This window comes from Thermobia domestica, chromosome 8, assembly GCF_964235325.1.
Source record: "Thermobia domestica chromosome 8, izTheDome1.hap1.1, whole genome shotgun sequence".
Taxonomy (NCBI): Eukaryota; Metazoa; Arthropoda; class Insecta; order Zygentoma; family Lepismatidae; genus Thermobia; species Thermobia domestica.
The window spans coordinates 54,073,342-54,085,706 of record NC_137461.1 but is presented as its reverse complement, the minus strand read 5'-3'; the positions used below and the strand labels follow the sequence as shown (position 1 = coordinate 54,085,706).

Genomic DNA, 12,365 nt, shown 5'->3' with positions numbered 1-12,365 from the left:
TTATTTTTGCACCTTGAAAATTGAAATTGTGCACAAACATTCAGTCCACCTAGTAGTATTTAACAGATTTTCTTAGATTTCTGCGTTAAAACAGGGGGGTCCAGAGGGCCTAAAAGTTAAAAAAGGGATATTTAAACCAAAAATCCCTTTTTCAGGATTTTCCCGCCTTAGATACATGATGGAGACATGTGAATGGTACCGCCTGAAAGGCAGTTTTATTCTGAAGAGAATGATTGGCGGATTATAGTCCTAGGATGAATAGAGATGTCTCAGGATTTTTTTGCCTGTGTTTTGCGGTAATTTGGGACATTGTGGGAATTCTTGATAAAATTTCTCCCGCCCTTAGTGTTCAAGATAGAAACTTGAAATTTGGTACACGCATTCAGTACACCAAGTACTATTTATCAGATTTTCTTGAGATCTCTACGTTTACACAGGGCCGCTCCAGAGGGGTCCAAAGTGTGAAAAAAATTCCCGAAATTTTCTTTTTGACATATTTTTGCCTCTTCTGCTATATGATATGAGCGTGCAAGTGGTACCATTTGAAAGCCAGCTCCATTCTGAAGAGAATGAGGTATGAACCATGATCCTAGGATAAATAGTAACGATGCAGTAGCTGCTTGACTGAAAGTCTAAAAAGTACTCCAAAAACCCCGGATCCCTTAAGGGTTAATTTAGACGGAATTTTTTTTGTAGGTGATATCTTTCAAATTTTGTCGGGCTTTACAGTGACTGATTTCCATACCTCTACAAAAACAAACTCTCCGGGTAATTAGAACTGATGTTAACCGCCAACATTATAGCCAAAATACAGTTAGATGTTCTATCTTACGGTGGTAGTTGAAACTTTATCTTTACAGCTTATGGTTTTATTGACAGAGGAATGTGCAACAATCTTGATATTTTGTGCAAAGTTATCCCTGATGTGCAAACTAATCTCGTTTTACGGTACTGCCTTTTCCTAGCAGGAGGAACTAAAGCACGGTACTCCATATCGCTCTTGTTAAGGTTTGTCTCATAACACGTTTCTACACATGTACTCTGGTTGAGAGCAGAGTGCATCCTGATAGTCTTCCACAACATAAGCCATTCAAATGGTGAAGTGCATATACAGTGATTCCTCAAATAAAACTGCAATAATTTGGGCATAATTCTCCCAGTACATTGGTGTAATTCCTTTTTAGGATCTTGTTTGCTTTGGCTAGATATTCGAAATTCTCCAGAACTTCAGGACATGTTAAAATAAAGATGACGTTTATCATTCATAATGGTATAAACCAATTGCACGAAAACATATGATGTTATAAATAAAGGATAACAAAGAAGTAATAAAGAGAAAATAACACTAATTAAGAAACGATATTTATTTTCTCTTTTAACAAAACAATAACATTATTACATTCTAAATGGAATACTCAATAAATTATCACGGAATTTATAATTGTATTTCAAATCATTATTGATCCAATTACACAACTTTACCAAATTATTCTTTAAACCCAAATGCTATACAACAGATTTTACATTTTGTATAAGTAATATTTCATTTTATAGTTTATTTTAAATAAACTGAAATATGCAAGTCAGAAGTGGTAAATGTAGCCATTTAAAAAAAAAAAAAGCTTAAGATCATGTGTTAGTTCTTCAGTTCTCTGTGCAGCAGTTCTGGGAAGATTAGTGCTATAGTTTGAGGCTATATTGTATCAGTGTTTGAAGGAGCAACTGCCTATTGCAGATTTTACATATAACAGAATTTTCGGCAAATTCGTTTTCTGTCAAATGAATTGTATTTTTTTCAGCGACAAATTAGATTCAGTAAAGTATTACATGTCAGATCAAAATGAAGAAAAATATCGTCAAATCCAAAAACTGGTAGTTGAAAACAGAATTATTTTTGTTGAAATTTGTGTAGCGTATAGAGTGTATGATAAGGATAGGTATTTTGATTATATATAATCAGAGAGAAATAAGTTTTCTCTCAAATTGAGGTCAAGTTTCTATTATATTATTATATGGTTTGCATATCTCTTGAATATCAATGTTAACGACCTATATATGTATAAACTTCTCGCAACACTTCTTGATTTGCTAATAAAGTTCATCAATAATAAGGAATATGTGCTAGATTTATGTTTACATCATAATTTACATATTGAATCTACCGACCTTTTCCCTTAATATTTACAACATTTTTACATTCATACATTCGATTGAGTTTCAGAATATCTTTTTCACTCAACTTCTCTCGTTGTCCAATAGATATGTTCGCTTTCTGAAATATGAAAAGTAAGATTTAATTAGTTTTTCTATACACCTATATCCGTATTCTTATTTAAAGGCATATTAAACACAATGACAGGTGTGACTGACATGAAGATTAAATTATAGATTTTCACATCCTATACGGAAATGACTGCAAATTAAGAACCTCTGACCTTGACTTAAAACCTATAAATCTTGTGACGTGAAAACAACTAACGTTGGATGTCTTACTGAGAATTTGACTTCCAGGGCATCTTTTACTTATTTCAGTCTTTCATTCTAAAATGGTTCCATAACAGACTTACGTATCTCATGAAACCAACGAGCTAAATTGATATAAAATGGTGCCGCAACAGTAGATGCAATGAAGATCAAATTTTGACTTGATTTGGAAGTGATTGCAAGATACGATTGTGTTATTTTAGTATCAAATAATAGTCTTCCATGTGCAAGGTAACATATCTAAATTACGCCAACTAAATGCTGGGGAAAAGCTGCCATCTTGATTTTTGGCTGGTACCTTTTGTAGCAAGCAGGATTTTAAGAAGAATTTTGCTTTACTCTCTAACCGTCATATCATAAAGTTTTATTCCATGAATCATACATTTAAAACGAAAGTAAAAATCTTTAACATATTTTGTAATATGTAACTTTAACTACATTAACCTTATACCTATAAAGGCTTGAAATCGATTGAAGATCACTTGCCGTATATTTCTCTCAACCATATAGAGAAATCATTTAAATATTTTTCTAATAATCGCTAATAAGCTGTAACATCTATTTCCAATATTCTTTGTTAAGATACTGCTTTATTTTTTACTTAATTTTTTCCTTCGTTCAGCCACACATGTTGTATATCTATATATCTATATACCTATATCTATATCTATCTATCTATCTAGCTATCTATCTATCTATCTATCTATCTATCTATCTATATATATATATATATATATATATATATATATAATGTGTTAATTTATTCTGTTTACTATATGCTAATTTTTCAGTCGTAGATGAATATTTTATAAAATTAATATTAAGTTATATATACTTAGGTAAGGTCCTCAAATAATAATGTTATTTCAGAATAATTCCCTGCTATTAGAAAACAAGTGTTCTAGTTTTCCTTCTTATGTGACATAATGCGTTGCCCTCACTTTAGATATGCTGGGAAAGGGTTTAACAGTAGAGGAAGTAATAATGTCTTTGGAAATTTTATTCTGACTACTAAAATGTGAATTTGCATAATAGGTTTCAATTTTGGTGTATCCAATTTCTGATTAAGCTGCAAATAAACAAAAGGCTGGAAAATGCTTCGATTGAAATAGACGACAGTTAGTCACGTGCGATCTATACCATATAAGAATGAAGAATAATTTTATTACCCATCGCGTTCAAGTTATTAATTCTTTTCTTGCATTGAAAGACATAAAATAGAACTAAATTACACTGGGATAAGATACAATGGTACAAATATCTCAAATTGCGGCATATGATGAAGGCAAAATAATGAGGACGAATTGGATCAATCCCAAGCTTCTCCTCAAACTATTCCTGGTCTATATTGTTTTCTTATTAAACGTCGTTGATAGAACTTATTGAACGCCTTGTAAAAGCGTAGTATTATAAAGATAGTGGAAGATCTGCAATCATGCTAAGAAATATATTAAAGTGAAAGAAATATATTAAAGTGCAAGGTTAACGTCAAAATATAAAAGTTGGTAGCTTTTCCCAAACTTTCTGTGGTAAATTTTCGATATGTTATTCTCTACATCGATGTGCGTCATTTGGTGCTAATATCATTTACGAGCCCTGGCTACAACATAACCAAACTGGTTCCAAAATTACGGTTTGTTGTCACACACTTACAAATGAAAGACAATCTCTTTCTACCTACTTTCCTCCCCTACTTATACATGTTTCCATATAACGTTTCCATTGTTGAAAGAAGTTGTTACAATCTTCTGGTATCATCATCTTCAGTACCGTTGACGTTTTCTGTTTCATCTCCTCTGCAGTCAGCAAACGACTTCACTTGAGTGTGCATTTTGCTCTTAGAAAAACGATAAAATGACATAGTGCCAAATTCGGTATATAAGGTGTATGTTCTAACACTGAAGTCCACTTAGCTTCCAGAAACTATTCAATGGTGAAAGCAGTATGCAAAGGAAAATTGTCGTGATGCACAATCCATTCATTGTACTTCCACAAGTGAGGTCGCTCTTTCTCACGTTCTCGAACATTCACCAAATCCTGCTGATAATACTGCTTATTTTCTGTCTGAAATGATGATACACTCTCAATCAGGAGCAGGATATTGATATCAGAAGAACACAATCAACCTAAATTTCTCTTTTCTTTTGCTCTTTCGTGCCTGTATCATTCGCGGTGGTGCGGGAGTTTTCCAGTGCATGAATTGCCTTTCCGTTTCAGGTTCATATTAAAAGATCCATATCTTATCGCCAGTGACCATTTTCGTAAGCCAGTCCGGTTCTGCTTAAAGTTTTCAACTGTGTCATTGCAAACGTGATTCTGGAAGACCTCCTCCTATGTGAGAGTTTTGTTACCATTTTACTGTAAACTTTTCACGTGTTCGAATGTGCAGAATTACGCTGACAGATTTTTTATCTACGAACTCTATGTCTGCTATCATTCCAATTCTTAACTTGCAATATTTGTAGAAAATGTCTGTTGCTTTTGCTATTTTTCTCTGTTTTGCTGTGACAGGACGACTGGATCTCTTGCCATTATTAACGCTCTCGTGTCCGTCGATGAAGCGTTTGCGCCACACAAACACATGCGTATTGACATCGTATTATCATCGCACATTCTCTAATTCTATCACACATTCACTCAGTAATTTGTTTACTTTCATAAGGAATTTGAAGTTAATGCGCTGTTCAATTTTCATATTTTCTATTCTTTCGCGAACACGATTCTATATCTCTCTGTTGAATTGTTGCTCACAGACTAAACCCAACTGAGAGCGGCAACTCATGAATATCATTACCTTTCCCGAAAGTGTGAGGTTGCTCTGTGTGCATACGCTTCCTACTGTTCTACATAGCTACACTACTGACAGTGTTCCCAGGACCTTTATTTCTACCAAAGCCTCTTATGTTGCAATTAATCCATAATCAATTCTAAATGTTGTCTTTGATGCCTCTACTTTAAAGGTAAACTATGAAAAGCCTTATTCCGAGTATAATATTGGGTTTGTCAAGTTCACCAATTGACACTTATTGTATTGGCAAACTCAGTTATAGAAAGTTAATATAGTCAAGAACCGGTTATCCTTTCTAAATACTGTGAAAAACGAAACGATCAAGTGGCTCGATACACGTAACAAGATAAATGTAACGAAACGGACGTCTCTTCTGTTAGTGCTGTAAGAACATTAGAAGAAACATGATGGAGTAATAAATCTATTAGCATAAAAGAAAATCATTAAGACCTACCTTAGGTTCAATAGTTGTTTTGTTATTCCGGGTGCCTGCTAATTCTGAGTAATGCATAATGCTATAGTAGTCATAACCAACACCATAATCATTCACTAACTCCTGAGGCATCTTCTTGAACTCTTGATGGTATTCTAATAATCAAGAAAGAAAAGTGTTAGAGAAATAAAAAAGTAAAATTTCTTGCTTTCAACTAAATTTCCTCAAAGTTTAGATACAAGCACATATTTCTGTAGAACTTCTCAGAATTGGAGATTTTTGGCTTCTACATAAGAATGATGGGTACTTCAATACGAACACCTGCATCCAAATATGCTAAAGTTCAATTAGGAAGATTTTTAAATTATTGCACTTGTAAATCATCTGTGAGCCGACTCTTTCTTTGTCCACTAATATGTTGGGACATTGAAAACTCTGAAATTTGTCAACGTTTGCACTATGATGTCGTATTTTGGTAGACTTATTTCCATTCACCACATAGTGCTTAGTTTCTACCTAGGTACAACATCTCTTCACGGAATTTTCACGAAATTTTTGAGATTTACTACCAACGATTACCCTGAGAGGCAAAATAACACGGTGACTATGAGAATCAAATAACATAGTCGAATGAAGAAAATCAAAGGAAAGGGAGTACTCTGAGAATACATACTTCCATTAGGTTCTATCACCACCGATTCCATTTAGCGTAAGCAAGGGCTTTTTCAATGTAATCGTAACATCGGTGTTCGTTTTCTTCCGGTACAAAGGAAGATTTATATGTTTGTTCCATTTATTTTTATGACGGTAGAAGTGAAACATTTAAGGATGATGGTATAGCAAATAGTAGGGTACGTCATAAGCAATGTTACACACATGATTTTTAAAGTATATCAACCAGTATTACAGAGAGTACAGACGAAGGAAATGAACTGAAAGAAGATATGTGAAATGATAGTCATGGTAGAAGCCATTATTTCAAGTGATTCTGAGATTGTTAATTTTCCTTTCAAAGGAAGGTTTAGAATTACATGTCAGGAATAAGGTAATACATAAGCAAAAATACAAGCTTTAGTTCGATCATTATCCACATACTTCGCACTTCAAACACTTTATCATCAAAATTTATAAAAAAAAAAGAAAAAAAAGAACATACAGTTTCGGACTATTTTTGTGCCACAAAAAGCAGAAAAAGGATAAGGGATATTGATGGTTGTTTCTTTGGGAGGGTGGAATTGATACAATCTTCTCTTTTAACTCTCTATTCAAACCACAATTGAAGAAATCATTACCTAAAGTTTTGAGGTTGATCGTTGTACAATAAAACGTAAACAAAGAAAGGCGTTTTACTGTAATCAATTAAAAGTTCTAAGAATATATTCTATATCTACTCTAATTTCTGCAAATGATTAAAACTGTGATAATGAGTAATAAAGGAGTTCTAGCAACTTTGACTCTTATCTAGTAACTAGCGTGCGAACTCGGTGCGCAGGTACCTTGGTTCGATTTCCGGTTCGGTTTTGAAATATGTACCCATTATGGTGGTTTCGATACCATCTTAAAGTGTAGGTACCGCACAAATCCCGTGTGTCCTGTTTGAAAGCATCCTAAATCCAATTTCACCCAACCAGCCAATGAACTGATGCATAGTCATCACAGTAAACTTGCGAATTAAATACAAGTATTCTTTTAATTGTCAATCAAAACCGTGAAGGATGCAAATTCGAATCTCTAGTTGAAAGGAAAATATTTGTACTGTAAAGGCATTTTTTTTCTTCTGCCTATAATCACCTTTTATCTTCAAACTAACATAGGTTTTGAAGAAACCATGTTTCAAATTTTATAAAGTTGTATTTCTGGACCTAATATAATACGAAGACAATATGTAGTATATTAAGTATTCCCTAAGCACATACATTCGTGAATTTCAATATTAACATTTCCTTTTGCTTTTATTAAGATGTACTGCACTCCCATACGAAATCAGCAATAACGACCACCATGAAAACAAATAAATTTAAATATAAAAGATGCAACTTCTTTCACCCATTGATCTCAGAACATTTCTCCCAGAGCGACTTTGAACAAACGGGCATAAGTGAAAGTAGCACTGGGAAATTACTGGGAACTAAGATTGGCCTCGATTATAGAAAACCTTCGGGAGGATTTCGTAAGTGCAGAGGAGCACTTTTTCAGGCTACCACCTCAAATCGTTATTGTTTGAACGTATATCATGTTCCTTACAGGCGAAATTCGTTTGTGAACTCCTGCAATTTTTTTATTTTTCTTGGATAGAAATAAACATTCAAGCTCATTGTATAGCATTTTCTATAAGCATCAACAGACTTTTTATTAATTTCGTAATTATATCATTATACTATATAATTGAAATATACGGACTTATAAAACAATATCAGGTTACATTGTATGAAAAAAAACGTTTGACCTGTATTCTCTAAGCTCAAAGGTGAACTAGAAATTAACACTTTAGAGTAGAAATATACAGTGAAAATTAGGATTATAAGGTATGCAGTACAAAATCATAAAAAATTCACTTGCTTAAGAATCACTCTGAATTTATGAAGTGGCAAAAAGCTGGATTTTTTTAATGGAAATTTATACTATGTGAAATTGCAATTATGTGAAATTATAGAAAAGTGCTTAATATGATAGAAAAGAATACTATTTACCTTCCTTAATGTTTTCGAAGAACACATGTATGTATTGATCTCTATCCGGCCTGTTATGTTCGTGATAAAAGCCAATAGCATGCATGAGTTCATGAATTACAGTCCCTATAGTCCACCCTGGACAAGCAAGATTTAATTTTTGTAATTCTGGAATAAGTGAACGTCCTACGACTGACGAACACTTTTCTCCTCCAAATACTCCAATATCCAAATAATATTCGTCGCTTTTGCTATAGGGAACGAATTTAATACAGGATACTGCACTTATTTCCAACATTGCTTTCTTAATAAAATAATGTTGATGCATATCTATAGAAAGATCAACAAGAAAAAATATATTAGATATTAAAATAAACATTTATTAGTTTTAAAATAAAGTATTCAGGTAAGTGGAGAAAAGTAGATGACGTTAACAAAATAAATCGGATTTTAAAATCACATATTAAATAGATAATAAGTGATAATAAGTAACTTACTGAAATTACAAAATATCAATATTTTAATGAAATCAACATTCAAGTCGTTTCTTACAGCACAGAGCAAGGAATGATATCTTGTAGTGAATTAACAGTTGGGGTGAACACTTACTCGTTATGAAAGAAATTTTCTCCCTATTCTTAGTAACAATTTGCTCTAGGTTATTAAGGTGGCATCATTGGAACAGAAGGTTGCAAGTTGTTTTTAACAAGTCAATAAATAATTGAGATATATTTCATTTGAAATTAACGTGTTCACATGATTAAATGTAACCTTAATCTTTCATTGTTTAGTAATTGTGTGTGTTCAAATGCATGAACACTATGTCGCGATACTTTCTAGTAGGAAGACTTTTTTTTTTATTCTTTTCCCCGCTTCCCCCTTGCCAAACATATGCATTTCGATTTCTATGATTTTACCGTACTATAGAAAGCATTTAATGCATCAATTAGGAGTTCAAACTACTCCTAAATGACGTATGAAAATAAGGAGTGTATGAAAATGGTAACGTCTAACGAGGAAGGTCCATAAACCGTGGGAGTTGAATTTTGATTAAATTTAGTGACAATATTTAGTTCGAGATGCTAAGTAACGTAGTAATAGTCATTCGATGTGCAAAGTCTTCATTGAGCTGCTACACCGACGCCATCTTGAAATCCAACAGGCAATGTCCAAGAATATCCCTTTGGCACAAAAATGTAAAAGCTTTGGTAGATCTGACTTCAATACTGTAAACCAAGATAGAGCATCTATATGTGGGAGTACTTCTAGTGAATGATCACCATCTTGAAAGGCGCCATATTGAATCGCGGTCAAATATGATAAATCACAAAGGGGTCATATGGAGTATCAAATAGCACTGGAATTTACTTCTGAATCCATTTCCGTAATCAAAGTTTACATATCTATTTTCACTTCAGAGTTAAAAGCTCTCTCATCCCCAGAAACATATATAAACTGTGCAAGTTAAATTTGTATTATGAAATACGGTTGTGCGAGCACTTGCAGAGTTTTAACTAATGCAGTAGTAGACACTTGATCTACAATAGCCACTATATCTATCAGATCTTGAACGTAGTGAGAGAAATCGTTAATTAAATTGAAATGCCTGTAGTGAAAAAATGGAATAGCAGCACTGTAAAAAATTATACCTATTTCAAAGTTGCGATGAAATAGTCTGGTGGTCGATGCAACACATGTTTAATAGTACTGACGAGCAGAGAATACCAAAGGGATTGTTTGGATATATATTAGAAAATTCACTATAATCAATAGGTCCACGTCTCCTTTAGCGTAGCACGCATAAGTGAGACGTTGAACTGAATCAAACCAAAAATTTATTTTATGTAATTTTACATGGTCCATTATACTGTATTAAGTTTTCTTCTCCAATCTTGAAACATTACGCAAAGACCTTCATTGTTGCAGAATATTGCGTTCTTTTCCAATACTCATACTTGACAACCTATAATTTACCGTGTATTTTTCGAAGTTAAAATACTTTAATGTATTTATTGTCAGTTTGTCTTCTAAATGCAATCGGTTCATTGCTGGCGCAATGAACAATGAAGGGGATTTAAATTATCAGTCCACAGCCTATGCTTAGAATATACACTTGGAAACTTAAAATTCACTTTTTCTTGTGTCTGTTTCTGCTATTAGCGATAACGGAATGCATACACACCTTCTAAGAATAGATGGCAATAAAGATTATTACAAGATTCAATATCAAGTTGCAATCCATAAAACAAGCCTCTTCCTTGCTTTTTCCTTTAATATTAAATAAATTAAATATCTGCATCTTTCCACATTTAACGATAAAACACTCGCTTGTAATAAGGGCAAGACTAGTTTCATATCAAAACTGTGATAAATAACTAATTGTAGCATGTGTTTCGAGGATTTATTTATTATTTAAATCACGTACTTGACAACTCAAGAAATTCATTTTTGGACTTCTTTATTCATATGCTTTAACACTCACAATGACATATATGGCTCTTTTTTGTGTTTGAGTTACTCTATGGGAATGAGGTGAATTTCCCCAATATTGTACTCTGTATTATTAAAACACTAACAAAGTAGAATTATTAGTTTTCTTGACTTTAGACTATTCTTTGGGATATTAAGATATAGCACGCAGAATTTAGTGTGCTTTCCTACATGCAACTGCAACATAGGTGTGCAGTGAGGTGAATGGTGCTTGTCCTCGAATGATAAACGGTAGTAGTACAGCAATTTTGGTGCGGGCAGGCGTGTGACATTCGGCACGAACGCATTTGTTGGACCAGTGAAACATTCGTTCCGTGTCTCATGGGTGTGCTCTTTACGTTGAAAGCAGGGTGCTGATCAACGAAAACGAATTATTGTAAAATTATTTTTTGTTCTTTTGACAGGATCTGGATTCATATGCCCCGGAGGCGCATGCTCTAGCCTCTAAAATTCGATAAATAATAGTGATCCCCAAAATTAATAACTTTCCAAATTTTCGTTCCGAGTAGGGGAGGCTTTTTAGGCGAGACGAACTTCAAACAACATTTCTCCATTCTGAAAACATAATTGAGAAGTATTCATATATGTTTCTGCTGCAAATAAAATTTATATTTTTTCTATCTTTCTATTGGTCCAAATTAAGGGAAACACTGTAACACTTCTCCGCCACTATCCACGGCGTGATGTTTGAGTGCATCTGCAAAAACTTCAAGACATACGAATTACTCTACCTTGTTCAATAATAAACTTCTGGTTGTTGGCTGATCGCTATGTGTGGTACTTTTGAAGGTAAATAATCTTGGACTTAGTTAATTCTTTTACGGTATTTGGAAATCTTGCTTGGTTCATAAACTGGTCTGTGCAGTGCAATTAAGAGTTTGGGTAGCAAATCGATCAGAGCCCTCCCCACTGTTCTAGTAATTAGAGTGAAATTATTTCTTGGTGTGGTGTCAAGGGTTCCTTTCCTATTGGAATAGCATTGAACGCATTAATGTGGTTGGATTCACCTTAAACTGTACCTCCATTTTTTCATTCAACCTCTGTGCCGGAAAGAGACGTTAAGCTCTAATTCTACAATGTTAATAGCATTTAACGAAACGTAAATCAAATGATTAGACATATAACAATCAATAAAATTATTGAGGTGAAATAAATAATACGGATGAGCGTGAAAATTTCTGAGTGTTTTGGAGCAAATGGAGAGATCTTAATTTATTAAAAGTTGATTGTTACAATAATCATACCTCTTAATAAGATGATACTCATAGCGAAATATACCAATATTAAGACTTTTTTATGACACTACACAGCATTAGTAACAAGAATATAGTCTGGAATTGTAATTAACTCTCTTTATTTAAACTTCTGTTTAGCTAACATGTTGTCCGAATATGACACAAATGTCAGTTGATAGATCATATTAAATCAAAGAAGATAATATGCATGAGGATGAATTCTCATATCTATTTCCTTTTCTGCAGAAAATACAAAAACAAGCTTC

At 33.4% G+C, this 12,365-nt stretch overlaps 1 protein-coding gene across 1 annotated transcript in view; it reads right to left on the bottom strand.

Moving 5' to 3' along the window:
* Positions 1-1,376: 1,376 nt before the first annotated feature.
* The window catches only part of LOC145691734 (zinc metalloproteinase nas-1-like), a 74,285-nt gene continuing 63,296 nt past the window's right edge, over positions 1,377-12,365 (bottom strand). Inside the window, exons 4-6 of the mRNA XM_081767064.1 lie at positions 8,396-8,704; positions 5,727-5,860; positions 1,377-2,272 (exon numbers count right to left, since the gene is read on the bottom strand). Coding sequence (XP_081623190.1) covers positions 2,159-2,272; positions 5,727-5,860; positions 8,396-8,704 — 557 coding nt within the window. The 3' untranslated portion in view covers positions 1,377-2,158. The remainder of the gene's footprint in view (positions 2,273-5,726; positions 5,861-8,395; positions 8,705-12,365) is intronic.